This window comes from Theileria parva, chromosome 1, assembly GCF_000165365.1.
Source record: "Theileria parva strain Muguga chromosome 1, complete sequence, whole genome shotgun sequence".
Lineage (NCBI taxonomy): Eukaryota > Apicomplexa > Aconoidasida > Piroplasmida > Theileriidae > Theileria > Theileria parva.
This window is the reverse complement of record NC_007344.1, coordinates 2,061,334-2,087,810: the sequence shown is the minus strand read 5'-3', so window position 1 is coordinate 2,087,810 and position 26,477 is coordinate 2,061,334. Positions and strand designations below refer to the sequence as shown.

The following is a 26,477-nucleotide window of genomic DNA, read 5'->3' as shown; positions in this document are numbered from 1 at the left end:
AATGTCTTAAATACACTATGATGGAGGTTTGAGTGGAGCTCCGAATTTATTCTGGTATAGAAATTGTAATCCGTCCAAGAGCGTAAATGTGATACACTTTTGGTTTATCAAGTACTTTAAAACGTTCAAAACTGAAGTTACTTTATACTTTTTCAACACTGTTTCTGAAAGCTTTAAACATTCCTCAAACGTATCTACAAGTTTTAACCGTAATAAACATTTGAATAGTAAGATTAAGTGTATTTTACATAATTATATAGTTAATTGTAATTATTAGAAACCTATTGAGAGAGGGATTGGCAAATTATTAAAATCCGATTGTGAAAAGTATAAATAAAACATTAAATATATCAAAGAAACTTTATATAAAACATTGTATTCCTCACTCTTCTCCTCTACTCCGTTCTTAAACATATCTGATCATTTGTCACTAATTAGCATTATCTAGTGTTAAATAAGCATAGTAAATCAATCAGAGTGTATAAAAAAGTACATGACCAAGTTCCCCAGAGAATTTGCCATACATCAGTTAGATTTTCCTTTGGCGAAAGGACCAAAATCTTAGAAAACATACGATTCCTGTACTCTAAACCGATCCCTTCTAGACCAAAATCCAAACAACTCTATAACACATCATATACCCAAATAAAAATACCATACTCTAATATACTCTGTTTAAAATTGCTAATTTGGTATAATGGGAGGTAGAATCAAATATTAATAATGTAAAATTAGTAACAAATCAAACTTTAAAATAATTATTATAAACATCTATATAGAAGTGGCGTAAAAAATACGTTAAGAAAAGTGTTGAAATTGTTTTGGAAGATTTGGTTACAATAATTGGAAATGAAGAGTTGTAAATCTGTTTGAAAGGCCTTTGTTCTTCCGCAAATTACAGTAGGAACAAAGTAGCCAAAATGAACATCTCCAAAGGTAGTTTCCGCTCCCTTCAAAGGATTATACAATAATTCCATCCACCACCTGTATCTTTCAATTTATTTTAGTTATTGCGATTTTAAAATTTTTTCAAAAAATGTGTCCTCGTTTAAGGAAAGATTTGTGATGTGGTGATTCTATAAATCTTAAGTTGTTGTTTTTTCATCAAACTTATTTTAATGTCTTTTATTCAATATTTTGAATAAAAATACTACAGTAATATTATATTAATGTTGATTATATCGTAATAATGTTTATAACATAGCAATAATTTGCTTAATATGACAATAGTGAGGATTTTATAATTATAATGTGGTTAGTATGTTGATTGGAGTAGTATTAGTAATAATAAGAATAATTATCGCAGATAATGTTAATGTGGGTGATCCTAAAAGTGACAAGGTTACAACCGCTGATACACAGATCATACAGATAAAGCTAAATGATAATTCCACTAATTTAACTACCAATACTAACGAAACTAAAGGGGTCCAAGTTGAGGGAATAAATGATAAAGCTCCTCCCCCTGCTGCCGAACCTACAGCCTCTACTCCCTCAGGCACTGAAACCATCGCAACAATTACTTTAAATATCCCCAATACTGAAGCGAAGACCATTGAAATAAAGAATGTTGATACCAAAAATACACAAGCTCCACAGACTCAATCTGTGCCAGCACAGCAGGAAACTGTACCACCAGATCAACAAGAAGTTTCCGAAACATTCTTTAACAAGATATTAAAATTTATAACCAGCGATTTTAGATTTTTGGTAAAGTTCGGGGCTGTTTTGTCTTCGGCTTTGACTCAGATGATACCACTTAACCTTATTCTTACCATTAGGAAGAATAATTCAACCAGGAATTTAAAGTGCTTAAATTTTGTTACTTCAGCTGTTTCATCTCTTTCATGGTCACTTTACGGTATTCTTTCCAAAAATGTCATTCTCATTATAAGCAATTTTCCAGGTTAACATTCAGACTATTTTACCGCTACTTTTTAAATTTATTTATTTTACTACCTAAGATTTATTTGTATTTTAGTTATACTTAGTGATATAAATTGTGTAGGTGCTATAATAAATTTGATTGGTATTTGGATGTTTGTGAAGTATTGTTCGGACCAGAATGAGAAGTTTATTTTGAGTGTTTCCTCAAAGATCAGTTTTGCTCTTTGTGTTATTTTACTTGTGTTATTTTTCATTTTAACTTCAACCACCTTTCTCACCGTAGTTGGACTCATTGGAGGTAATAAATTTCATTCAGTCAATTTCTCACCACTCACGCATTTATACATCTTATTTACAGTTTATTTATTCTTTACTTATGCTTTATTTACCTAAAATACCAAATTATTGGTTAATTTTAAACTGTGATTCAATATGTTTAGGTTCACTATTGGCGATGTCGTATTTGTCACCCTTGTTCTCGTTCAAGGAAATATTGGAGTCGAGAAACACGTCGACGATGCCGACTGAGATTTCGTTGGGGAACTTTATCAGCTCGTTTTTCATGTTCTGCTACGGGTTCATCATCTGGGACATGCTTGTCATAGCCCCGAGCTTTTTGGGCGTGATCAGTGGGCTCATACAGCTCACACTACTGTTTCTGTTCCCACACTCGGATCGCATCATCATCTCTGAGGTCGAAATACTCGAACAACCCAATAACTTCAGATCAATGCTCGCCATGGATCAGGATGTTTAATTTTTCAACTCATTCACAATTCAAATTAGTTATTATTCTATTTTTATACTATGACGACTTATTTATGGAGTATTGAGTAGTTTAGAGTATTTTGAGGGAATTGTTTGAAAATTCTAGCGTGGATAAAAGATGTGTAAATGGATGATAACTATTTTAAAAATATAAATGATTGATAAAACATTTATTTAATTAAGAATTTATTTTTTTTATTAAAAAGAGAAAATTTTAACTTTAGAAAATGAAAAAATTGGAATAATTTAACTAATTGTGATGTTGTGTATATTTGAAAAAATGACGGTATTTATGTAATTTAAACATAATTTGAACAGATTATATATTTTGTAATATTTTCTTCACTTTTATATTTTATAATATTTTCTTATTCTTTTGTATTTTATAATGTTGTTAGTTATGTGATTTTGTATAGTTGTTAAACTGTAATATCCAATGGAGAAACCCTTGATCTTAGATTTTGGTACCGTTTCATTTAGAGTTGGCCGAGCTGGAGACAAGAACCCGTCGTTCTTTGTCCCCCCAGTCATCGGGAAACCTCTGATGAAGGATTCTAAAGGCGATTTATGCGAGTTTACAGGAGGCTCAGGTCAAAACCCACTTGAATACACGATATTCCCTTTAAATCCAAGAGATAAGCATGACAATGTTGTTCCCATCTCAGCCATAACCTACCGTCAAGATGGTTTCGAAGTCAACCAATCGGTATCCTAACACATTATTACTATACTATAACTATATATATAAGGGTCTAAATAACCCGATTGGTTATTTAAACACTAGTCAATTATTAGTTAACTCTTGTACGACTATGGTATAATCTGTTTATTAGTTGTTGGAACGTTTGTTGGACGGTTGTTTGGGAGTTAAAGGTATGGACGAGAGTTTACAGGAGACTCCAGTGATAGTATCAGAGCCGTCATTACATAACCCGAATTTCAGACAAGTCTTTAGTGAGTTATTATTTGAGACTTTTAAGGTTGAGAATGTGTTTCTCTGTAAAAGGTCAGCCCTATCTTGCTATGCAAGTGCCTGTACTAGTGGTGTAGTGGTTGACGTTGGCGGTTCCTGCTCTAATATCGCACCAGTACTTGAGGGGTATACTCTCCAGGACTACGTCAAAGAGGAACCTACAGGAGGAAATCTCATGGATCGCATATTTTATTCATACCTTTCGTCAACAGGTATCACAGTTCGACCCTCATACGAATACTCTAAACCCCCCAAAACGGAAAATAGTACCAACGGTGTGGGTAATTCCACGGACGCCGATACCACAGTGGTAAAGGGATTTACAGGTAAAAAGCCTGTAAAACGTGAAGATTCAAAGGTTGTCATCAGGAAATTACCGTTTGTACATGACGACTACTATCATTGGTCAGCTTTATACGCGACTTCAGTGTTAAAGGAGACTTGCATAGTGTTAAATCAGGAAATTAACATTAACACTAGTGGCAGAGACGCATACTGTTATGCACTTCCAGACGGTAATTATTTAGATGTTGAAAATAGTAAACAACTTTGTGGTATTTACTGTAGTACACTCTTTTCCAAACCTGAGTACCTACACCACACACATAACAGGACTAAAATCACCAACTTAGTCTCCGTAGATATGGACTCAGTATATAGCAGAAAGGGATTATCAAGACTGTTGACCGAATGCTATGGTGACTTGTTGAATTCGGAGGTGAGTAGAGTGGTTTTGGACCAGTTGGTGGTTACTGGCGGTTGTACAAGGCATCCAGCTGTGGTACCAATATTGGAAAGGGATGTAGAGGAATACGTGAGGAAGAAGAAGCTAGAGGGTGGTTTACGTATTGTGGCTGTGGGAGGCAATGAGCAACAGTTTAGCAGTTATATAGGTGCCTCAATCCTCTCCTCACTGGGTGCATTCACCAGTTTCTGTGTTAACTTGGCAGATGTCCAGGAACTCGGATTACAAAGAGCACTTCAAAGGAGGTGCCCGTAACATATAATTTTCAATCTTATTCATTTTACATTTCTTTCATCATTTATTATACATATTCTTGATTATTATTCATAGATTTATTAATTATTTAGAAGTTTTATTGGTAATTTAATAGTACTATAGTGTTTAAAGTATGTTCGATGTATAATGTAAAATGTAAAAGATCATGTAAAATTTTAATAGGTATTTAAAATTAGTTATCAAAGTCGTCATAGAAGCCATTTTCCTCATCCTCCTCATTTTCTTGTTGAACGGAAGGCTGTGGAACTACTTGTAAATCATTATCAATTTCTATAATATTCACATCAAACATCTCCTCGTCATCTCCAAGTATTTCTGCCAAATCTTCCTGAAATAATGGCTGATTAAGGAACTCATTTCCAGGTTCATTTTCACCTATATCCATGTCTGGTTCAAACCCAAAATTAACATATTCCCCCAGGTTCGGATTAAAGAATGGCGAATTGTTTGGCACACCTATCCCAAGCATCTCTTCCAAATCTTCTAAAACTTCCAAATCAGCCTGGTTTTCGATGTTATCCTCTACAACTTGTATAGGGGGAACAATTTGCATATTTGGATTAAAATCGTTATTCTGAGCGAACTGGTTAATGCCCTGAAATCCACCACCTAAACCCTGATCTTGATCCGGATTCTCGCCGTTATCTGGATCATTTCCACCATCATTATTATCACCAGGAGGCTGCGGAAATTGTGGAGGTTGATCTCCTAAATCAGGTGGAGGTCCGTCATCATCATCCGAATCATCATCAGGACCCTGATCATCGTCTGGCCCTCCAACTGGTGGGAAGGGAATGTTTGAAAGTGGCATGTTGAAGCCTCTGTTATTAAGTGAGTGATGTTGCTGGTTCATTATTTCAATAATGTTGTTGACGGTTGTAGAGGTAGCTGCTACGCGTTCTAGGAAGCAGACGTTTCCGAAGGCTGTGTACCTTTCAGTTATGTTTTCCCCATCCTCCCGTATTATGTTGAGGAAAATATATTTGAGTGTATCCCCTGTTAGGATGACGATCTTCATGCATGCTCTTGGTCCCTCCTGGAACAAGAGGTCGCCGTTGTAGCTGACTGTCCTGAAGAAGTACTGGCCCAGCGGAATTACTATCTTATAGTTCATTCCGTAAAATGTGACCTCCTCTGTCTCAATCCCCTCCTCAGGCAGGGGTTGCAAAATATCGATATCCAACGGGTCCATACAGATCACTCCATTTAATAATAGCATAAAAAGTGCAAAAATCAGGTTCATTTATCGAAATTAAAAATTAAAGTCGGCTACAATTTCACATTATGACATTCGTTTTTTCAATCTAATTTTCCATCAAATACTATCTAAATTTTTTTAAAAATTACATAAATTTGTGTCATTTTCTCATACAAACATAAAATTATCATACATATACATTAGCATATTTATTTACGTAATTTATAGATCTTGTGATACTACTACAGTCACATATTTTTAACCATTTACTGATTCCATAACATAGATTTACATATTATTAACTTAGTTTCAGGGTTTTTATTCTCCAAACTTATTTTACTGCCGATTTCTCCTTGCACACACTTTCACTACACTAACTAAACCAGTCATATCACTCATCCAAGTTTACTTTTTGTTTTTCATATTTCGTAATATTTCAAACTATGTTTATCAATTATACATCACATTTATTAGTGTTTAAAGGTCAATAAACGTTACTTAAGGGTTAACTTGGTAACTTTTACCCTTTTTATTTATTTATTACTTTGAAAGTATTTTATACAAAGTTTATCCTTTATTTATCAATCTTCCTTCTTTATCTTCTATCATTTTACCAATTTTACCCTTAAGTTTTCTCTAGTAGTGTAGTTACCCTCCTGATAAGTCTTTATTTGTGCTTAATCTAGTGCTATCTCACCATTTGATCACCACTACACTAATCCATTACCTAGATCATGATCGGGATCTATTAAAAATACCATGAAGCCTGTTAAAAACACGCTAAAAACATATTTTTATGTATAATTGTGTATAAAATCGGATGAGATTAGGTTTGGAAGTCGAGTAGCATTGGAAGTGAGTAGTTTGCGAGATCGAATTCCGTTATTGATACGTTTGTGTATTCTTCCGGGAGTTCAATTTCATTTCTGAAATCAAAATAATTGTCCTGGAACTGGTTAATCAAATCTCTAACCTCCTTATCCTGGTACAACTGGACTAACATGGTTGCTGTTTGACCTAAAAATGTTGAGTTGTTAGAGCTCCAAAGGTCACCGCACTTGTACACATAACACCGAGTCAGTTGATCATATGGATTTTCGTAGCCAAGATCCTGTACTGAGCTCCAGTGACTGAACGGTTCCTTCATTGCACAATTCCTCACCTCACCAGAGGTCCCAACTCTTTCACTCATCTTAACAATGAATATTGGGAATTGGAGTAGTGACCTGATCAATAGTAAAAAAGGCGTGTTAGGGTTTGGATTCTCAGCCAGCTCTGCAAGATCACAATCGAGGTCTAAAACGGCTGGTAACTGAGATTTAATCTCTTCCAAGTCACACTGGTTCCTCTTAAGATCCATCCCCAAGTACACTTGCAACGCAAGTGTTAGTGAGAAGTTTGGTAAAAATAAGTACAACAAAGGCATTTCAGGGCTAATTGAGTTGTAATTCCTTGAGAATTGGATGAGTGATGAGTCTGGTGAGAATGAGTTGAGCAGGTACAAGTCAACGTGCAAAAGTGCATGCGATGTGTCATTTGGGTAGTCCATTGCCAACAAAAGCTTACAGACTGCCAAAGCTGTCTGCCACTGTCCTTTCCTCTCCAACGATATCATATACAATATTAGTAGACGGTATATTACTATATTATCTCCCAAGCACGGTAAATATACCTATTAAAACTATGTAAAGAGCTATACAATAACTGTGTACAAGTATAATAAATAAGTATATTAGTTAGACTAATTGTGTTTATAAATAGAGTACTAACATTGGGTAGAGTGAGATCTGAGAAGTTGGTTGTGCGATAAAGGTTAAACCGGTGTGGTAAAATGGTCTGTAGTATTTTCAAAGCCAAATACAAATTCGCAAACGATTCCTCATGATTGTTCTATACCATAACTATGATATACTATAATAGTGTGACAGTGTAACTATGGTATAATAGTATGAATGGTGGTAAGTGGTACTGTGATGGTGTTAATGAGAGCTGAGCGTATGAGTAGTCCTAAATGCGTTGGATTTGAATGTAAGAGTGAGCGGAATAGTTCAAAATCTTGTGTATTCAAGGCTGATGAACTTAAATAATCAACTTCTTGATATCTATAAAATTCAATATTAGTCACTACACAAGTAGAAACATCTGAAAACTATTTACTGTAAAAAATCTCAAGAATAGCTATTAAATACGTTGGAGAGAGTATAAGTGTGAATCTGTCCCGATTATCATGCGTTTCACATCCGATTTCAACAAGTTTGGAGGATAAAAGTCTCAACTGCATTGACTCTTTGGTGGTAATGGATGGGCAAAGCCAGAATCTCGTAGAATACCCATGCGATTTTACATACTTATTCTTATCCATATCTATTCAAGATTATGTACAGGTATATATGCTACTAATAGTGTATTCCAATACCTTTGATTCTGAAGTAATGTTGAGGAGATGATAAGAAATGATTTGAAACAGGTTCAGAACTAGAAATTGACTCGGTGTTGACTTCAGTTACTTCATTTAATAACTTTTCCCAATCTGAATCTTCCTCCTAAAATTCATAGAATTACTACCATGGATATGGGATAGGAGATGGAATTAACTAATTATAGAGTCTCGGTTAAAAGTCCAAAATAGAAATTTAACAATAATATTTAGTGATAAAATAGGAAAAATACTGATGATTGAGTATCTTGTTTCAAATTTTTAAAATTTCCAGACTTCCCGTTCAATATATCCAAATTACCAGAACTTCCAGAATTTTTAGAACCTCCAGAATCACTTAAATTATCAGAATCATCTGAATGATCAGATGTGTCATCATTTGAGGATGTACCAGTGTCGGAATCGCTGGAATCTTCGAGTTGTGTGAATGAGAACTTTGGCCTATCATTTCTTATTATGAATTTCCGTTCCAATTCTTCATCTGATTCCTCCTTTAACCTCTCCTTTAATCTTCTTATCTGCCTTGATGACATTTACTATATTACAAAATAATGTAAAATAATTTAACAACATCAAATACAATTATAGTGTACAAAATTACAATTATATTATTTCATTTTTTATATATTCATATAAAATTCAATTAAAAACATATTTTAATCAGGAAATACAAAAAGGATGAACAAGCACGTCGTAATGTATACTATATATAATACTATGATACTACGTTAAAGGGTTGGATTTAGTTTGGTTGAAATGTTGAAATCGTTGACCCATTTTGGAAGAGAATCGACGACATCAAAGTGATTTAACCAGTTAAACCTCAAGGAGTGCAAGAATATTCCAGAACAAATTCTACTAGAACCATTAATTACTTCATTATTCAGACCAATGTGAAACTTGTGATCATCGTCATTAACTTTATCTGTACTGGAATCATTAAAATTAAGCTGAGGTATACACCAATTCCCTTCCTCGTTAATTGACCATTTAATTGGAGGAATGGGCTTGAAATACTTACTCCCGTCTGTCAACTCTTCATTATTGTACCAAGGATCATTTGAAATCGGATGACCCAAATATCTCAAATTTGCCCTAGTACAATGTTAATACTACAATAACTATTGCTCTGGGTAATAAATAATATGGCAAATTTTGGGTAAATAATTAAAAGTTGATAGCGGTAAATAGTTGCCAACTGGGGAGTAAATTACCTGATTTGATGTGTTCTTCCGGTAATTGGCGAACATAAAACTAGTGATTCGTCAAGATCCTTGTTATATTTTATAAACTTAAACCTAGTCACTGAGGGCTTATAACTCTCATCCTCGGCATTCTCACCCACAAACTCATATCTTCCTTCTTTTTTACTAATTACTCTCATGTATCCTACACTCTCAAATACATTTTCTAACGAATCGTCACTTTTATCTCCACTATCACGGTGTGAATTATTGAGTAAATGTGAAAAATCACCGTTAACTCTTGCTATGTATACTTTTTTGACCTCATTATCCCTGATAGCCTGAGATAGTTCAGAGGCTGAGTTGGCACTTTTAGCAAAGGCAACTAGTCCTGAAACGAGTTTATCAATTCTGTGAATAGTAAACAGTTTAATCCCACGGCACGAGGGGAGTTCACGCCTCATAATCTCCATCAAAGAGTTGTATTTATAGGTTCCAGTTTGATAAACGGGAATACTTGTAGGTTTTGAGACTACTATATACTCTTCATTCTCCCATACAACTGGTATATTAGAGTTAAGAGCTACAGGCTCGTGGACAATGGCCTCGTGTATAATACGCTCATTTGGCTTTAAAATGTGGTCCAACACATTCTCAGAGGTATTATCCAACTCCTCACCATTTTGTAAAATGACTTTAATGTTATTTTTATTAATGGCGAAATTGATATAATCTGGCGTAAACGCTGCAAATTCGTCCTTTAGTACCTTTTGAAGAGGCTTTCCAAGCCAACGTTCCTTCACAAACGTCTTATATACATTACTGTAGGGTACAACAAGTCTAAACCCATCAACAAATCTATAAGGCTCTTCCTCCTACAAATTTTTCAATAATTTATGTATAAATTTATCTTTTTAAAGGATTCTTGAATAAATTAATATAAATTTAATATTTTCCAACTTAATTTAACTATTTTGAAGATAATTATGAAATTTTAGGCTAAATTTAACTATTTTAGGTGGATATAAAAAATACCTGTTGAGAGTAGAGTAATTTTCTCTTCATATAATAACTTTGCGGATTCCTAATAAATCCCAAGACTACACCTATTACTATTGTACATTTTATTAACATTAATTATACTAAAACACCACATCTCACTCAAATATTTTCACTAACACTATATATAAATTATTTTATTGATTAAAGATATTATAAAAATAATGTAATGTCGGAGGATTGTTGTATATTTTACAGGTTTGGGAGTGAGCGGAACATATGGCGTGAGCTTCACAGCCAAAGCAGTTCCGGAATACTAATTTCCGACTTGAAAATTAAAATAGCTCAGGAGTCGTCTTTGACTCGAGAGTTTGCCCGGAAAACCAATCTCTTAATCTCACTATACGATGATAATAAACCTAATGAACTATTTCCACTAGATGATAACATTGTAATCCACAGCGGCTCTAGGTTAATTATTAATCGTGTGGCTTGGACTCCTTCAAAACCTATAGTTCACCAGGCGAAATCATATATAGACGTCACAGTAGGCGGTAAAACACCGGGAAAGCGTAAGCTACCAATCTCACTAATATGCCAACTATGTCACAAACCATTAAACCAACCATATCTTGTTAAATGTTCAGCTCGCTGTGGCTGTACTGGATGCAAAAACTGCCTTGAAGAATGCCTCGGCGAGTCATTACCAGATTTCTACAACACAGATCCAGATCAACCTGATCAAAACACTGAAACAAAGACAAAAGTTGAAATACCAAAGGATGAAAAATCGGAACCTTATGTAAAAAGAGAAAGTGATAAAAATGATGAAATTCGTGTTAAATCTGAAATTGATGGAAATAATGTAAAATTAGAAATTATGGATGGGATGGAGAACTTCGAAGCTCTGGAGTATAATTTAGCATCAAATGTGGACGATGAGACTTGCGAGATGTATGTGTTGGAGGAGAAAAAGGGCTGTCCCTTTTGCGGTCACGGGTTTGTGAGTGCTTGCCTGAAGAACAGGAAACTTAATGCGCTTTTGGCAGGCATCGATTTAGAGATTTTTGAAGTCCCAGAAGAGATTGAATTTTACTTCCCAACGCCCAATCCGCTTGTATTCTCACATCAGCAGTTTCCTCAACACTATTTACTCGACATTCAACAGGAACTTTATCAACTTGTCCTTGAGAAGATGCTAATACCAGTTTTTGACAATAGTATACTCGATGCCACTGTTGTTAAATATCAAACCAATCAAACTTATAATAGCGAAAATTTGGAAAATTTGGAAAGTAATGTAAACAGAGAAAAGATTGTAAATTCGGAAAATAATTTAAATAGAGAAGACAATGTAACTACTGAGAATAATGTAAATTTAGTGAAATCAGATAGTTTTGAAAAATTTGAGAATTCAAATATTGAAACCGAAGTTAATATAAACTTGGATGAAAGTGTTATATGTATAATATTAGTGAGAAGACAGCCGGATGTAATGAGTATATGTGGAATAATGAGAATATTGTATGAGATGCCGGATGTTGATTTTTTGAATAAAACAGGTTCGAGAACTTCTCTGAAATTTGAGTGGATCAAGCTCAACACAGTTCCAATGAATGTGCCCGTGACTAAGCAGCCGTTGTTTGGTCTTTTGGGTGGTAAAAAATACACGGACGTCTCACTTAACAGTGAAGGTGAGGTGATGTGGAGGTATAAAACTGAACGAATGGTCGAGGTTGGAATTGATCCAAAGTGTTACAACTCAATCCTCTTATCTCTATTTAACAATTTGGACATTGAGATGAACTTGGAAAAGAGTAAGAAAAATTGGCTTCAAACATTCTTTCCATCACCTCAGCCTTTATATGTTACTGGATCAGGGAAGGTAGTTAAGGAGTCAGATATCCCAGAGGGAGAACAAGTCGACAAGGGGAATCCGTTTTTAGGTTACGCTGGGCTTCTGCCGTTTTTGAGTAGATCGCAATTTGACCAAGTTAGGAAAACCCAGAGAAGAGTCAAGGAACAATATTTGAAGGATTTGACAAAACAGATAATGGTAAACACGCACCCAGACAAGGGCAGAATATTACTCGAAAAACTCAACCATAACATTTGGTTCTCTAACATCCAATACGCATCTTCAACATGATTTTAAACTACATTTTCACTACTAATTTAATAAATTTTAAAAATTTACAACATATGTGTTAGGTAATTATATATAAATTTTAATAAATATTTAGTGAAATATCCAGCAAAAATGTTAAATGTATTAAAAAATAAAAAATTTCCACATAAAATCAGAAATAATCTTAAGTAGTATTCTATAGTGTTAACGTATGGTAGTGTTAGTTTACAGTAGTCTCGAAATAAAATAGTATAAATATTCATGAAAAGATTAATATTGAGAAAAATATACTTTTATGTTAAAAGTTCTGGTTTCTATTCCAGCAGTTTTGTGCATTCTCAAAAGTTGTTTTTCAGCCAAAACAGCACAAATTCTAGTAAATTCGTTGATAAAAATGCCAGCTTCCAGGAATTAAATCCTAAATCGCAGTCTTCCAATTCTAATAATACACAAAATACCGTAAATAAATCACATAAACCTGAAGAATCACAAAATTCAACACAATCCTCAGAATCTAGAGAATCTCCAAAATCTCAAGAATCTGACGATCCTGAGAAAGATGTTAAATCAGGTTCTAAATTAAAGAGGTTTCGTTTTTTACCTTTTGGCATTTATGGCGGTGCTTTGTTGGTGTTTAGTGGGTTTGCCTTATCTTACTACATTGACCGCCGTAAGGATTTGAGGGGACTGAAGTTCTCTCAAGTGCTCGATGACCTTACACAGTACGTTTATGACACGATTGAGGAGTTTTTTCCAACTGACAACACTCCATTGCTGCCAGATTTCAAGGAGCTTAACTATCCCCCAAACCTGCCAACTCTGGTTTTAGACTTGGATAAGGTAATTGCCAAGATGGAGTATGACCGTAAATTAGGCTGGAGAGTGAAGAAAAGGCCTTACGCAGACAATTTCTTCAAGGAACTGATTAACTATTACGAGATTGTGATTTGGTCAGATGATGCTTATCCTGTCGCATATGACATTGCCAATCACTGGGGCCTTCCAGTGATTGGATGTATTCATAGAGACCACTGCAAGAAGTTCAAAGGGAGTTATATTAAGGATTTGTCTCGTCTAGGTCGTGACCTTGATAGGGTAGTTATGATCGACCACGACAAGACTGCTTGTGCACTACAGCAGGAGAATTGTATTCTGATTAAGGAATTTGACGGAGATGAAAACGACGAGGAACTTCTGTTGCTGATTAATCTGCTTAAGACTATGGCTATAAACCCCAAGGACGTTAAGGCTCAGATGCGGGAACTTGGTGGAGGGCACGACTACGGGATTGGCCGCAGGTTCAGTGAACGCTTTTCCGTTAAGCAGAAAATCGCTGAAAAGCGAATGAACCTCAGTAAAATGATGGGATTCAAACATTAGCGCAATAAGCTGTAATATACTCATGTTAGATTATGTTTTATCTTCCCTTAAAATTTAACTAATTATACTTAATTGTGAACAGTTAAGTCTACATGATTAATATTTACTGGATCAATAAATAAGAGTTAATAAACAATCATATTAGTGTAAAATTGACGATAGTTAAATCTAATTAACTTGAATTTGATTTATAGAATGATAGTTTTTTTATAAAATTTATCTCTATTCAATGATAAAAAATATGTAATGTTTAGTGTAAAAAGGTGGTCGTGGAGAGGTGATGTGTATGGGTTTTGAACCCACGACCTACCTAACCCACAAAAGTAAGAAATTCAAAGCGGCCATTGTAACGTACCTCTCAAGTTAGAAGTTGCATTAATCTCTATATAACACTACAAAAATTTTACATCACCTTTTCTGCTACATATTTTATCATATATAACACACATTGTTAATAAATGATTATACTGTTCATTGTTAATAAATGATTATACTGTTCATTGTTAAATATAATTATACTGTTCATTGTTAATAAATATAAAATTATAAGCGTTTAATGTTGAGTAATATGTCGAGCTCTTGCTGAGTACACGGTCCTCCGTTCTCGGTTAAAAATACTAAAAAACAATATTAAGCAAGAAAACACCTTCAAATGATTCTTTACAGTTATTCGGTGTTGTTAACACTTTAATCATTGATTCTATTTTATCCACTTCATTAACTATACTCTCCATATACCCTAAACCAAGATTATTAGTGTTAACAGTAAAATAGTATAAACCAAACCTTGTGGAAGAGTAACGAGTAGTTCTTTAACTTTGTCTGTGAGAAAACGTCTTAGTTCGAAAGCGTCTAGCAGCAGTTGCTGGGTGAGAATTTCAGTAACTGAGTTGAGTGAGAAGATAAAGTCCTTAAAGTGGGCCAAGGCGTTTCGAGCAATTTTATTCGTGATATGGTACAAGTAAACGCTGGGAAGGTACTTGGTAGAGACCTCCAAACGCTTCATAATCAGGCCTTCGTTCTTGACTAAAAGGTCAGAGGGACCTGAAACGTCCAAATTAGTTTCAGTAGAGTAGGGCAGAAATGTACACATAAAGTCCAACAATAGCTTAAACGAGTCCGATTTAACAGCTGATATTTTTTCTACATAATTATATATAATTGGGTTGGAAAACCTTTTTCATTGGTAAAGGTAATGAGGCTGGAATATGTGTGTGAAATGTTATCCTTAATTTCATCAGCGAGTTTATCGATCATTTCAAGGCAGTAGTCTGCTGTTGCAATAGTGTTTCCAGTAACCTTGGCCAAAAGTTCTAAATCCGTAGTCCTTTTTACCAAGGCGTAACGTCCACTCAAATGCTGCTGATACTTTGCGATTATCTTCCTGAACACTAGAAACATCTCATAAAGTGCCTGCTCAGAACTGATGGTCATTGTCACTTGTAGCCTCGCGTTTATTGACGAGAACAACTCACGTGCCGATACAAACACAAACATTATTGAGGAATCTATAAATTAATTTAAATATTTGATGCACAACCTGTATCACTGATAATTCGAGATAATAAATCTTCAAGTTGTGATTCTTCACTTGCGATCCAAGGCCCAAGATAACTTTCAAAACAACTACTCAACATTCTGCCAAGTTCAGGTCTTTTTTCCAACTTTTCATCTTCTTTCACTTCACTTAACACTTCTGGAAATTCAACGTTATCAGCTGTTTTAACTTTGTCCACAAGGTCGCCACTGAGTTTAGACTGGTTTTGTGTAAATTTGTTTTCCAGTTCATCTTCAAACTCTCTGCAACGAAGTAGACATGACACTAAACTACTTGCACTTAAACTCTGGTGGGTTTCACTCAACACTTCCTACACCAAATTACCCTAATAATATATAAATATCTACATATAAAAATAGCAGAATATGGTAATAAATTGGGAAATAATTAAAAAATTACTATGAGTTGTGATTTGAGTGATTGTACAAATGCGATTGCAGACTTTTCATAAATGTACCAGTTCATGGGTATATGTACTCCAACTCCCTCCTAATTCCACATTAGTTAATACTATGTATGTAGTTTACATTATATTCGTTGAGAGTTCTTCTAAACCAAGAGAAGCGATGATTTAAATTGTCCACGGCTATAGAAAATTAAAAATTGGTAAACAAACTCTTGAGGTCAAATGAGTGATAAAAGTTATTTTCGTATAAGTTCTTCAAGTGTTGTGAGTACTTATTTGAGATGGATTTTCTTATGGATTCGTCCAATAAATCAGCACACAAGCACAATTTATCCAACTGTAGTTGTTGTTCCTCAACCTGTGCGTCTATCATTTTAAATCCAAGTTTAAGCTCAAGATCCTCTACAATCTGCTCCCTGAGCTTATGGAGTAGAGAATCACATGAGGACAATAATTTACAAACTGAAGGTGATTTCTTCAGAGGATTAAGAGAATTTCTCAGTTCTTTTAGAACCACAACATATCCAGACGCCTCACCATAACTTCTTTCCTTTGCATGCTTACTCAAGTCTTCCAACATATGAGAGAACCTAAACATATATTCACTCCACATACATAAATACAAAATCTAATAGTGTGAACTAGTAGGGTTATACATGAGAATCCTCTTTAGGGTGACGATGGTGTCACATATATTAATTTTAGCATTGTGAAGAGCTCTGATGTCAGATGATAGAAGTTTCAGGGAACTTTCACCTTTCCGTGACTGGTCTTTAATTTCACTAATCTTAGCCTCAAGTTTATTTGTTACAAGTTGAAGGTTCTCAAAGCGCTCATGGACGCGGTCACCGGCAACAGCTTTGTCCTCAAATAACTTGATCAGGGAGGCATCCTGAGACCTAATCTCGTCATCCAACTGCGATATTAAGGAGTCTATGGCGTAGAAACTGTATTCGTCGGGAAAGTTCTCATTCAAAAAACTCACCGGGTTCTCCAATAACTTATTCAAGTCGTACAATTTAGATTCCATCAAAAAATTTCACACATTATTCTATGTTACACAGTTAATAACTTACTATTATTATGATATTTAAATAAGATTAGTAAAAAAATGAAAAATAATTTAAAAATTTTAACATTTGAGATAATTTACAAAATATTACATGATAAAAAATCAATTCATTAGAGGAATCCTAAATTGTGGTGAAAATTATATTAAAAACTTATTATTTGTAATCTTTTTGATTAGGATAGAAAAATTATAATGTATGTATATTTCGTGTACAATTAATGTTTTAATATTAGTTTATATGTTCGGATGTTTTTCACTAGTGCTGAGACATAACAAATCTAATTTTTTATCCTATAAACCTTTTAGTCCGCCTCTTTTGTACGTAAATAATAATATTATAAACAATAATTTATTATATAATAAATTTTCTTCAAGAAATCACCTGAATTATAATAATTTGTCTAAAATGTCAACCGACGACAAAGTCACGGGCGACTGGGTTCGTAAACAGTTTATTGACTATTTTGTGTCAAAAAACCATGTTCACTGGCCCAGCTCATCGGTTCTACCACATAATGATCCAACTCTGCTGTTTGTAAACGCCGGCATGAACCAGTTTAAGGATATCATCATGGGTAAGAGTGATGAGAATTCTGAGTTTGGGAAGCTGAAAATGGTTTGCAACTCCCAGAAATGTATCAGAGCAGGAGGAAAACATAACGACTTGGAGGATGTGGGCCAGGATTGTTATCACCAAACTTACTTTGAGATGCTGGGAAACTGGAGTTTCGGTGCCTATTTTAAACCAGAAGCAATTTCTTACGCCTGGGATCTGTTAACCAACGTGTATAAACTGGACCCAAGCAGGTTATATGTAACTTATTTTGGGGGAGATGACAGCTGTGAACCTGACCATGAGACTAGGGAAATTTGGCTTAAATTTCTCCCCTCCAATCGTATTTTACCGTTTGGATCAAAAGACAATTTCTGGGAGATGGCTGATACTGGCCCATGTGGTCCCTGTACAGAGATCCATTACGACCACATTGGAGGCCGTGACGCATCATCACTTGTTAACGCAGATGATCCCAACGTTGTAGAACTGTGGAATATAGTGTTTATGCAGTATAATAGAAGTCGGAATGGTGTTCTCGAAAGATTACCGAAAGGATGTGTAGATACAGGAATGGGACTGGAAAGGCTTTGTTCAGTATTGAATAACACTAACTCAAATTATGACACGGACTTGCTAAATGATGTTATACTGTATATAAGTGAATTGTTGCCTGAATTGGAGAGTTATAAGGGCGGAAATTCTCCCTTAGACGTCGCATACAGAGTAGTCAGTGACCATATAAGGTGCTTATCAGTGGCAATATCTGATAGAGTATACCCAAGTAACGACGGCAGAGGTTACGTATTACGCAGAATCTTGAGGAGAGCGGTTCGTTACTGCAGAGACTATTTTAATACCCGGGAACCATTTTTACATAGGCTGGTCAGAAGTGTATCTAAATTACTGGGTCATGCGTACCCTAATTTAGTAACTGAGCGGGTTAACATTGAGAGCGTAGTGTTTGATGAGGAGAGGCTGTTTCTGCAAACCTTGGATAAGGGAGTTGAGAAGTTTAAGAAAATGGTTGCAAAGAGTGAAGTCAAAGTTATTAACGGCCAGGACGCCTTCCTGTTATATCAATCTTATGGATTCCCCCTGGACTTAACAATGTTAATGGCCAGGGAGTTGGGCATAGGAGTGGATGTTATTGGTTATTATACTGAGTTGAAACTACACCAACAGAAGTCAGAAGCTAGAATCTACACTGACTTCAACAGTGTAGAAAGCAGGTGTGACAGGCTTTTGAAATCTCTGTCAGCGGACAGAATTAACACAATATTGCAAATGTGTAACAATGTGTACACTGATGACAAGCTAAAGTACGACTGGGATAGCAGTGATCCAGTACGTAAGGTATTCAAAGCCAAGTTACTGTCTATAGTAACCGCTGACAGTATACTGAAAGAATTAGAGTATGATAGTGATGATTTGGTCTGTTTGGTAACCGACAGAACACCTTTTTACGCAGAAGGAGGTGGACAAATATATGATACAGGATACATCAACGATTTAGAAGTTTTAAGAGTTTACAAACTCTCAGGCCTGGTCTTTCATTTCTGCCTGGCAGACGGTACTTTCTACTCACATCCTATACAATTATTTATATATTATACAATTAGTTATTTACTATACAATTATTTATATACTATAATATTAGTTGTATAATGGTGTAGAGAGTGGATTGTTGAGATGTGGAGATGAGTGTGAATTAAAGGTTGATTATCACCGAAGAGTTAAGGTTGCATCAAATCACACTGCAACCCACATTCTGAACTTTGTTCTTCGAGACATATTGGAAGAGAGTTCGTATCAGAGAGGATCACAGCTTGACGAGGAGAAGCTCAAGTTCGATTACTCGTATGGACAGCAGTTGCCGGATAATTTGATCCGTCAAGTGGAGCAGAGGATGATGGAGTTTGTGCGTTCAGGAGCACCTCTAAGAACAACAGAAATTGAGTATAAAAAGGCGCTTGAGATTCCAGGAATCAGAGCAAACTTTGATGAAAAGTATCCTGAAGTAGTTAGAGTTGTTAATGTCCAGATGGGCTCAGAAGATTTTAGCGGAGAACACACATCGACAGAAGTGTGCGGCGGAACACATCTAACCAACACCAAGACAATACAAGTAATTTATTTATCTAATTAGATTTAAATAGTAAATCTAACATTATTTAAGTTATTTATACCAATATTTGAAAAATATTAGTTAAAATTTACAACTGAGTATGCATGGTGTAGGATGTTGCTGTGGTTGGAGAGGAGGGAATATCGAAAGGAGTTAGAAGATTAACGATAGTAACTAATGACCAGTGCAGAAGAAGCAGAATTGATTTGTTAAATTATTATCAGAGGTTAGGAGACTTGGAGAAGAGTTTAAAGCCAATCAACTTCACAAAAGATGACACGAGAGAGGCCTCAGAAAACGCCTCAGAAAACATGTCCAAACTGACAGCTCTTAGAGGAGAAGTTGAAGTACACAAAATGCTCCCACTACTTTCAAAAAGAAATTTAATGAAAAAGTTTGAAGAACTCATAGATTTACAGGTTACTTATAATAACTTAGTTATCCTTTTTGACTAGACTATTTCATTTTTGGACTAGATTAATAGTTGGTATAGGTATCTGCTGGAAAAGCACATCAAAAAAGACTGGCTAACATAGCTAAAATTAAGGCAGTGGAGGTGGTAGAGAAATTACAGTCACAGAAGTATGATGGAATGGAGTTTATAGAGAAGACTTCAGAGCATCCTGCAGTACTCAGAGCAGCTGTCGATGACCTTGAAGGCGATTTAAAGTCACTTAACGTCTTTGTGCAAACAGTTTCGAAGACGTTTCCACAGCTTGCAGTCGTTGCATCAAGTATGGGAAACAACGCGGTCTGCTGCAGAGTTAACAGCCCAAACGCATCCTACAGCGCCCTAAAAGCTGCTAACCTTATCGCAAAACAACTGCATCTTTCTAACGGAACAGGTATACAATAATAATTTATTTATAATATTATAGAAATAGCAAAGGGGTCAGACACAAACGCAATGTGGAGTCTACAAATATGATTCATTAACGAATATTCCTAATATGTTTATAATATTTTACACATTATGGTGTTGTCGAGCGAGTAGTTTATATATTAATGCAAATATTAAATCCTTCTGTATATCAGAATATAAACAAGAGTGAGGAGAGTATATTTTATGTGTTAAAAAAGAATTCCAAGTCTCTGGTTTCAGTTCCAAGCGATAACTCTAAAAGGCATAGATTCTGCGTAGGAACATTTGAAAATTCAGACTCAAACCAAGTATTTTCTAAATATATATTGTATTCAGGTGGAAATAATCAGTTTTGACGAGGAATCCAACACAGTTTCACAAGAAAGTGTTGTAAACAACTTATTGCCAGTTAATCAAATCTCCGACTTTTACTCGACAGAAAATGAAACACACCTGTTAGTTTCATTTACAAATTTATCAGAGAAGGGTAAAATTCATGAGAAGTTATAAGTTTTAGGCTCATTTTTATCACTATTGTCATATAAGTCGGATAACGCAAATAGCCATAATTTCACCAGTGTTGGAGATAAACTGTTCAAGAAATTTAAACAGTGCGTTAATTATTTAAAATTATTATTTATCAAATAACTTCTATTTAATGTTGATGAATTGTTAGATTAGCTGTTGACCCGCATTCTACATTAAATTCGACTCGTTTTTCAGTTATTACCAGTGATTCTTTACACATTTACTCTAATTACAAGGTAATGAATAAATATTAATAATATGGGCAATTGTAGGAGCAGCTAAATTATTCTTGTGATAAAGACCCTCTGGATCAATACTCTAGTAATTATTTTGTTGGCAAGTTTGACCCACATAATAAGGATTTATTCACTGTTTCAATTGATAATTACTTCAATACAATTGATCTGAGACAAAATCAAGATAAATCTGTAAACAGTAATAAGGTGTGTAGTAGCACAAGTGTGGGATATCATAGCGGAATAATACTAGATATAAATTATAATCCTAATGTCCCTAATGAGTTGGTAACAGTTGGAGAGGATACATTTTTATTAGTTTGGGACTTGAGGAATACGTTAAGACCTGTGAACTCTTTCAGCACTGGACACGGACATTGGGTAAAGAAAGTACTCCACAACTCATTCCATGATCATTTGTTACTAACTTCAGGCTCTAACGGTTCATTTTTACACACGATTAATGAGGGCAAATTAGATAATATTACCACTAAATCAACATCATCCGTACGTTATATACTTACATATATATTTATATATTGGCATGCAATTGTATATTTAAAATAGTATAACTAATGCTGTAGAATGATATATGCTGGAGTAATGATGACGCATGGATATATTGTAATTTATTGAATAATAATTTAAGAATTGATACAGTGCCGAAGGATATCAAATACTCACTCCTGTCTTAGTCTTAATTGCGGAGTTGATCATGAATAAAAAGGTGTTCATAGTAATGTTAATAAAACTAATAAATAGGAAGAGTTTATGTTACGTTAGTAATCGACTAAGTACAAATTTCTGCTTTAAACCGTTAAAAGTACCAATTTCAACAACACGTAATTTACAATTAAAATCACAATTTCCCAGTCAGTCGCCACAAGTTACAACTCAAACTATTGAAGATAATTATGATATTGCACCTAATATAACCAATTTACCCGGTGTTAGCAAGGAAATCTTTGATAAATATGAAGAAATAAGGACGGATAAAGTTGAACTGCAAGAAGTGGATAATGCCGTTTTGAAGAAAAATTTAAGCCTAAAGTTATACTGTAACTTGGTTAAGTATGCAAAGGAGTTAAATACGATTTTTACCAGGTCAACATTCATAGGATGCACATTACTTGAGCACCAAAGTAAAAGTCCAGACTCCTCTAATGGTGAGGATACTGAGGAAAAGGGTGTAGATAAGTGTATTTTACATTTTAGAGGATATGAGCGAGGAGAATTACTGTGTCTGTGTTTTAGTCCCAAGTTTTTTCCATTAATCCCTACACCATCAGCACCTTACAGAAGCTTTACTGAACGCAGTTTGGAGTATTTTGAACACGTGTTATCAGGCTTAACAGGGCTGAGACTAAGTAAAATACACACGCCCTACAATTTTAGGAATGTTGTTTCAATGGATTTCGCAGATGCAGTTGACTCTGAGAAGGTTATGTACAACTTAATTGTAGTATCTGACAGAACAAACAAGTTACTCTTGGTTGATAGCTCTGATGGGACTGTTTTGGCGTCTTCAGAAACACTAACTGACCCAAAGAAGAATACTGAGGGTAATAATAACGGTGATGTGGGTAAAACCTTTAGTTTGCCAGTGATAAATAAGAAGACACCCAGGCTTGATGAGACCTTTGAAGAGTTCAGGTTAAATTTTAAAAATTTGAACAATATGTCCATTACCAAGGCAATTTTAAATGTTTACGAAGGGATTGACTACAATTTCGTAACATCACTTTGTTCTAAGCTTTCAATTGACCCAACACTTTACTTTTACAAAATACCAGACTTAAACTTATTCCACACTGAATTTATCAACAAAATACGTGAAATAATTGATAATAAGGGTACCATTTAGTCACTTACTCTCAAACACTCTATACACACAATATATATATATATATATGTTTTAGGGGAATATGTTGATATGATTGGAACGATATATAATATATATGGAGGGACAAGTCCAGTGTACAGACTTAATAGATTACTGGAGAAAACAACTAAGTTGTCGGTGGAGTTTAGGGAGAAACTAGAAAAAATCGCAAAACAATGTGAGGATGACGAGAATTACGAGAAACTCACCTCTGTCAATGAAAAAATCGAAAACATTTCTGATTATCAAAACGCCATCAAAGACATTAAACTCTCCAACGATGTGAAGAATTTATCCGTAATAACTTATATACACATAGATAAATATTTAACCATTTATATCAAATTATAGTATATAATTTATAAAAAAATATAGCATGTGTACAATTTGTGGTATAGAATTTGGAAGACTTTCATGACCAACTACTAATGATAAATGACTTGAAGACATACAAGATGTTAAAAAAGAAGAAGAAAGTTGAGAAGGTGAAGGTGTTAAAGGTTACCACTAAGACTAAGAAGGTTGGGAAAATATTACACGTTCCCGTGAATGAAAAGGACGACTCTCCTATGATGATTGTCGGGAGGAATGCGAAACAGAATGAGGTGATAACACATGACATGAGGGAGAAAGGCGATCTTTGGCTCCACACCAAGGACTGTCCTGGGTCTCATGTAATCCTCAGAAACTTTAAAAATGATAATCATTCAGTCCAAATCGCAGCTGATGTGGCGTCATTCTACTCTAAGTACAAGCAGTTTGAAAATGTCCAGGTCATTGTGGCAGATATCGACAAGGTTAAGAAGGAGAAAAACTCTCAAATCGGAGCAGTAACTGTTCAAGAGTTTAAAACTATAACTGGAGATCCCAAACGCGGAGCTCTCTTCATTAAACAACATAAACTTAAATCTGCTTAGTATTATATATATATATCAGTATCTGTGATATATAGTATACTAGTGTGTATATGATATATATATATAGTGTATGTAATATATTAGTGTGTATTATGTCTGAAGTTCGACCACTGGGTTTTAAGCTCATCAACAGTGTTAGCGTTTGGTAATCCCCTAAATACAACTTTATCACTACTATCAGGTGTATAAGTGGTATTATCATAATTTGTTGGGAACTTAGTAACGTTAAATTGGGGAGTGTTGTTTGGAGTTCTTAAATCCTTAAAATCATCCAAGTTGAGAAATGGAACACTTTCAGGTTTCTGAAGTGTTTGTTTAGAAATTTTCATTATCTCATCCTGGTCACATTCAGTAAATTTTATATCAAAATCATCCTGACCGCATTCAGTAAATTTGATATCAAAAGATTCATTATTTGTACTCAATTCCAAACTGTTGTCATATGAATCTGACTGTTCAGGATCAAATGAATAATCATGCTGGACGTCATTGATTTCCTTAATTTTAGTGAAGTTTTTAGTGAAAAGCTTGTTGATGTTCAGACCCATAGATTGAATTTGAGTAAAAATATGTGAGAGTTCCTCAATATTAAAATCAGAATTGTCAATTTTCTTGCAAAACCTCTTAATAATGTCCAAATTTCCAGGAAAATGGTCTAAAACTAAAGAGAGTAGTGAAGGTATAACACTATCAGGAAGTTCCTCACTCCTATTATACAATACATCTAAAACCTTTTTACATAAATTCTTAACACATTCTTCATCAATAGAGTGAATACTAGTTAATAAAATCGTTACCAATAGGTTTGTTTGCAATGAATCCGCATTCTCAAATAATCTGTTACACAGGTCAATTTTAGTTTCAGGGCTAATTTTCAACTGTTTGTTACAAATATAAACTGTGGATAAAAGTTCATTATCCAGTTGATCAGGTGGGAATGAAGAAATTTTATCAATAATTTTAGTACAATCACAAGTGGATTTACAACAGTTTAGGATAAATTGGGAGACCAATTTTGAGTCTAATTCCATAACATGGTCCATATCAACTAATTCTAAGAATTTTGAAGATAAAGAATCGTCCTTTAGAAATCTTACACACGTGTTAAAACCAACTAAAATAGAAGGTTGATGCGATTTATCACAAACTCTAAGTAATTCCATGACCACAGGAGTAACATTGGTATAGTTACACATAGATGTGCAAAGTAGTGTTAGGGTAGTTATGTCAATTTCCTTTATACCAAAATCCTTATCCATCAATTCTATCATTAGTGAAATTAGAGTTTCTGAACGTTCCCAGAACCGTTTTTCATTAATTTTAAGCCTCGAAAGAGCACACGTTACTGTTGAAAGTTCCTTGGGAAACTTGTTCAGTTCTTCAATTAAATCCTCGCCAATGTACTTATTCTGCTTCAAAAGCTCCAAATCCTCTATTTTTTCCATCAAAAGACTCGAAATCTCAAGTGATAACTCACGCATAAAGTGTCTTGACCAGTCAGTGTTAATCTTAGAAAACGACTTTGCAAATGCTGCAAACTCGTCAATTTCACAAAATGGCAATTTTGGTATAATTTCTTCACTTAGCCTGTGAAGCAGTTTGTTAATTTTTAAAGTTATAGATTTTAAGTCTAAATTGACAGTAGCAGACTCAGTATTGGTATCACATTCATTTAAAAATGATTCATAAATATTGATAATTGATAATGAAATCATCCCTAAATCCTTAGGAACAGCGTTAATAAACAGGTTAGGTAGTATTGGTGATGCTTCAATGATTAATTTCATACATTTTCTAATCAATTGTTCCCTTTCTACATATTCATCAAACTCAATTTTAGGCTCACTATTAGATTCGTTTGATTGTGAATTTTGTTGACTTGCTTCTATAAATGATATGGTATTGTTATAGATGAATTTAGAAGTGGAATGAAAAATTAGAGCAAGACTTTTAATCTTAAGTTTCTTGATGTTGTCAATTGCACATTGAACGTATCTGCTGAGAATACAATAGTCAGCATATCCATAGTTAACAATCCAGAAACAGAGCATAGAAAGCTCTCGCGGTCCTGCTGATTCAGGTGTGAATAAATTAGCCTTCAAGAGCTTACTAGGAGCTGTTCTCTTGGGATCATAGAGGGAAGGTTTATTCAACTCTATACTAACCTTCTTGCGATGTTTTGTGCGATAAAATCTTCTAACCAAGTTTATACATTTTATGTCATTTTTAATATTATTATACAAAGATAATAGTGGTTTATCCATATAATGAATTAAATGTAAAGAAATGATAGAATTCAGATAAAAATGAGGCAGATTCCACAAATAAATATAAATAATGTTATTATAATGAAGTATTAT

The 26,477-nt window shown here is 34.5% G+C and overlaps 13 protein-coding genes across 13 annotated transcripts; 7 read left to right on the top strand and 6 right to left on the bottom strand.

Moving 5' to 3' along the window:
* Window positions 1-15: 15 nt before the first annotated feature.
* Window positions 16-1,047, bottom strand: TpMuguga_01g01014 (small nuclear RNA activating complex (SNAPc) subunit SNAP43; the record flags this gene model as incomplete). Its single annotated transcript, XM_761442.2, has 4 exons — window positions 798-1,047; window positions 494-623; window positions 282-416; window positions 16-194 (listed from the first exon to the last, which is right to left on the bottom strand). Exons 1-4 carry the CDS (start codon window positions 975-977, stop codon window positions 16-18), a joined length of 624 nt encoding a protein of 207 aa, XP_766535.1. The 5' UTR covers window positions 978-1,047.
* A 6-nt stretch (window positions 1,048-1,053) lies between these two features.
* On the top strand, window positions 1,054-2,970 carry TpMuguga_01g01013 (uncharacterized protein). The gene is made up of 3 exons (XM_761441.2): window positions 1,054-1,906; window positions 2,009-2,185; window positions 2,328-2,970. The coding sequence occupies exons 1-3, from the start codon at window positions 1,261-1,263 to the stop codon at window positions 2,642-2,644; spliced, it is 1,140 nt and encodes a 379-aa protein (XP_766534.1). The 5' UTR covers window positions 1,054-1,260; the 3' UTR covers window positions 2,645-2,970.
* On the top strand, window positions 2,948-4,628 carry ARP4 (Actin family protein; the record flags this gene model as incomplete). The annotated part of the gene is made up of 2 exons (XM_761440.2): window positions 2,948-3,361; window positions 3,489-4,628. The coding sequence occupies exons 1-2, from the start codon at window positions 3,092-3,094 to the stop codon at window positions 4,626-4,628; spliced, it is 1,410 nt and encodes a 469-aa protein (XP_766533.1). The 5' UTR covers window positions 2,948-3,091.
* Window positions 4,629-4,821: 193 nt separating this feature from the next.
* On the bottom strand, window positions 4,822-5,892 carry TpMuguga_01g01011 (uncharacterized protein; the record flags this gene model as incomplete). The annotated part of the gene is made up of 1 exon (XM_761439.1): window positions 4,822-5,892. One exon carries the CDS (start codon window positions 5,890-5,892, stop codon window positions 4,822-4,824), a length of 1,071 nt encoding a protein of 356 aa, XP_766532.1.
* Window positions 5,893-6,658: 766 nt separating this feature from the next.
* On the bottom strand, window positions 6,659-8,820 carry TpMuguga_01g01010 (Transcriptional repressor TCF25 family protein). Its single transcript, XM_061305122.1, has 6 exons — window positions 8,518-8,820; window positions 8,264-8,390; window positions 8,037-8,211; window positions 7,817-7,949; window positions 7,618-7,737; window positions 6,659-7,519 (listed from the first exon to the last, which is right to left on the bottom strand). Exons 1-6 carry the CDS (start codon window positions 8,815-8,817, stop codon window positions 6,674-6,676), a joined length of 1,701 nt encoding a protein of 566 aa, XP_061161691.1. The 5' UTR covers window positions 8,818-8,820; the 3' UTR covers window positions 6,659-6,673.
* A 177-nt stretch (window positions 8,821-8,997) lies between these two features.
* TpMuguga_01g01009 (RNA pseudouridylate synthase family protein) lies at window positions 8,998-10,602 on the bottom strand (the record flags this gene model as incomplete). The annotated part of the gene is made up of 3 exons (XM_761437.2): window positions 8,998-9,379; window positions 9,499-10,343; window positions 10,504-10,602. 3 exons carry the CDS (start codon window positions 10,600-10,602, stop codon window positions 9,013-9,015), a joined length of 1,311 nt encoding a protein of 436 aa, XP_766530.1. The 3' UTR covers window positions 8,998-9,012.
* Window positions 10,603-10,665: 63 nt separating this feature from the next.
* Window positions 10,666-12,663, top strand: TpMuguga_01g01008 (DWNN domain protein). Its single transcript, XM_761436.2, has one exon. It carries the CDS (start codon window positions 10,697-10,699, stop codon window positions 12,614-12,616), a length of 1,920 nt encoding a protein of 639 aa, XP_766529.1. The 5' UTR covers window positions 10,666-10,696; the 3' UTR covers window positions 12,617-12,663.
* A 135-nt stretch (window positions 12,664-12,798) lies between these two features.
* TIM50 (NLI interacting factor-like phosphatase family protein) lies at window positions 12,799-13,999 on the top strand. Its single transcript, XM_761435.2, has one exon. It carries the CDS (start codon window positions 12,857-12,859, stop codon window positions 13,973-13,975), a length of 1,119 nt encoding a protein of 372 aa, XP_766528.1. The 5' UTR covers window positions 12,799-12,856; the 3' UTR covers window positions 13,976-13,999.
* A 497-nt stretch (window positions 14,000-14,496) lies between these two features.
* On the bottom strand, window positions 14,497-17,093 carry VPS53 (Vps53-like domain protein). Its single transcript, XM_761433.2, has 9 exons — window positions 16,596-17,093; window positions 16,150-16,529; window positions 16,061-16,119; window positions 15,933-16,022; window positions 15,516-15,843; window positions 15,151-15,483; window positions 14,762-15,118; window positions 14,622-14,714; window positions 14,497-14,592 (listed from the first exon to the last, which is right to left on the bottom strand). Exons 1-9 carry the CDS (start codon window positions 16,967-16,969, stop codon window positions 14,519-14,521), a joined length of 2,088 nt encoding a protein of 695 aa, XP_766526.2. The 5' UTR covers window positions 16,970-17,093; the 3' UTR covers window positions 14,497-14,518.
* Window positions 17,094-17,192: 99 nt separating this feature from the next.
* Window positions 17,193-20,654, top strand: ALATS (alanine--tRNA ligase). Its single transcript, XM_061305121.1, has 5 exons — window positions 17,193-19,137; window positions 19,241-19,692; window positions 19,806-20,111; window positions 20,186-20,537; window positions 20,571-20,654. The coding sequence occupies exons 1-5, from the start codon at window positions 17,208-17,210 to the stop codon at window positions 20,618-20,620; spliced, it is 3,090 nt and encodes a 1,029-aa protein (XP_061161690.1). The 5' UTR covers window positions 17,193-17,207; the 3' UTR covers window positions 20,621-20,654.
* A 43-nt stretch (window positions 20,655-20,697) lies between these two features.
* On the top strand, window positions 20,698-22,013 carry tssc1 (the record flags this gene model as incomplete). The annotated part of the gene is made up of 6 exons (XM_761431.2): window positions 20,698-20,862; window positions 20,891-21,041; window positions 21,072-21,165; window positions 21,231-21,318; window positions 21,355-21,825; window positions 21,903-22,013. 6 exons carry the CDS (start codon window positions 20,698-20,700, stop codon window positions 22,011-22,013), a joined length of 1,080 nt encoding a protein of 359 aa, XP_766524.2.
* Window positions 22,014-22,033: 20 nt separating this feature from the next.
* yloA (uncharacterized protein) lies at window positions 22,034-24,122 on the top strand (the record flags this gene model as incomplete). The annotated part of the gene is made up of 3 exons (XM_761430.2): window positions 22,034-23,171; window positions 23,238-23,497; window positions 23,599-24,122. 3 exons carry the CDS (start codon window positions 22,034-22,036, stop codon window positions 24,115-24,117), a joined length of 1,917 nt encoding a protein of 638 aa, XP_766523.1. The 3' UTR covers window positions 24,118-24,122.
* A 75-nt stretch (window positions 24,123-24,197) lies between these two features.
* On the bottom strand, window positions 24,198-26,381 carry TpMuguga_01g01001 (uncharacterized protein; the record flags this gene model as incomplete). Its single annotated transcript, XM_761429.1, has 1 exon — window positions 24,198-26,381. The coding sequence occupies one exon, from the start codon at window positions 26,379-26,381 to the stop codon at window positions 24,198-24,200; it is 2,184 nt and encodes a 727-aa protein (XP_766522.1).
* Between the last annotated feature and the right edge of the window lie 96 nt (window positions 26,382-26,477).

Coding starts and splice junctions, on each gene's coding strand:
- TIM50 (XM_761435.2), top strand. CDS start 12,857: ATGAAAAGATTAATATTGAGAAAAATATACTTTTATGTTAAAAGTTCT.
- TpMuguga_01g01008 (XM_761436.2), top strand. CDS start 10,697: ATGTCGGAGGATTGTTGTATATTTTACAGGTTTGGGAGTGAGCGGAAC.
- TpMuguga_01g01010 (XM_061305122.1), bottom strand. CDS start 8,817: ATGTCATCAAGGCAGATAAGAAGATTAAAGGAGAGGTTAAAGGAGGAA. Junction 8,212..8,263: donor ACATTACTTCAGAATCAAAG/GTATTGGAATAC, acceptor AATCTTGAATAG/ATATGGATAAGAATAAGTAT. Junction 7,738..7,816: donor CTCTCATTAACACCATCACA/GTACCACTTACC, acceptor GTTATGGTATAG/AACAATCATGAGGAATCGTT.
- VPS53 (XM_761433.2), bottom strand. CDS start 16,969: ATGGAATCTAAATTGTACGACTTGAATAAGTTATTGGAGAACCCGGTG. Junction 16,530..16,595: donor ACCCTAAAGAGGATTCTCAT/GTATAACCCTAC, acceptor ATATATGTTTAG/GTTCTCTCATATGTTGGAAG. Junction 15,119..15,150: donor TACCTTTACCAATGAAAAAG/GTTTTCCAACCC, acceptor ATAATTATGTAG/AAAAAATATCAGCTGTTAAA.
- ALATS (XM_061305121.1), top strand. CDS start 17,208: ATGTATATTTCGTGTACAATTAATGTTTTAATATTAGTTTATATGTTC. Junction 20,112..20,185: donor AAGAACTCATAGATTTACAG/GTTACTTATAAT, acceptor TAGTTGGTATAG/GTATCTGCTGGAAAAGCACA. Junction 20,538..20,570: donor GCATCTTTCTAACGGAACAG/GTATACAATAAT, acceptor ATAATATTATAG/AAATAGCAAAGGGGTCAGAC.
- TpMuguga_01g01013 (XM_761441.2), top strand. CDS start 1,261: ATGTTGATTGGAGTAGTATTAGTAATAATAAGAATAATTATCGCAGAT. Junction 1,907..2,008: donor CATTATAAGCAATTTTCCAG/GTTAACATTCAG, acceptor TAAATTGTGTAG/GTGCTATAATAAATTTGATT. Junction 2,186..2,327: donor CGTAGTTGGACTCATTGGAG/GTAATAAATTTC, acceptor CAATATGTTTAG/GTTCACTATTGGCGATGTCG.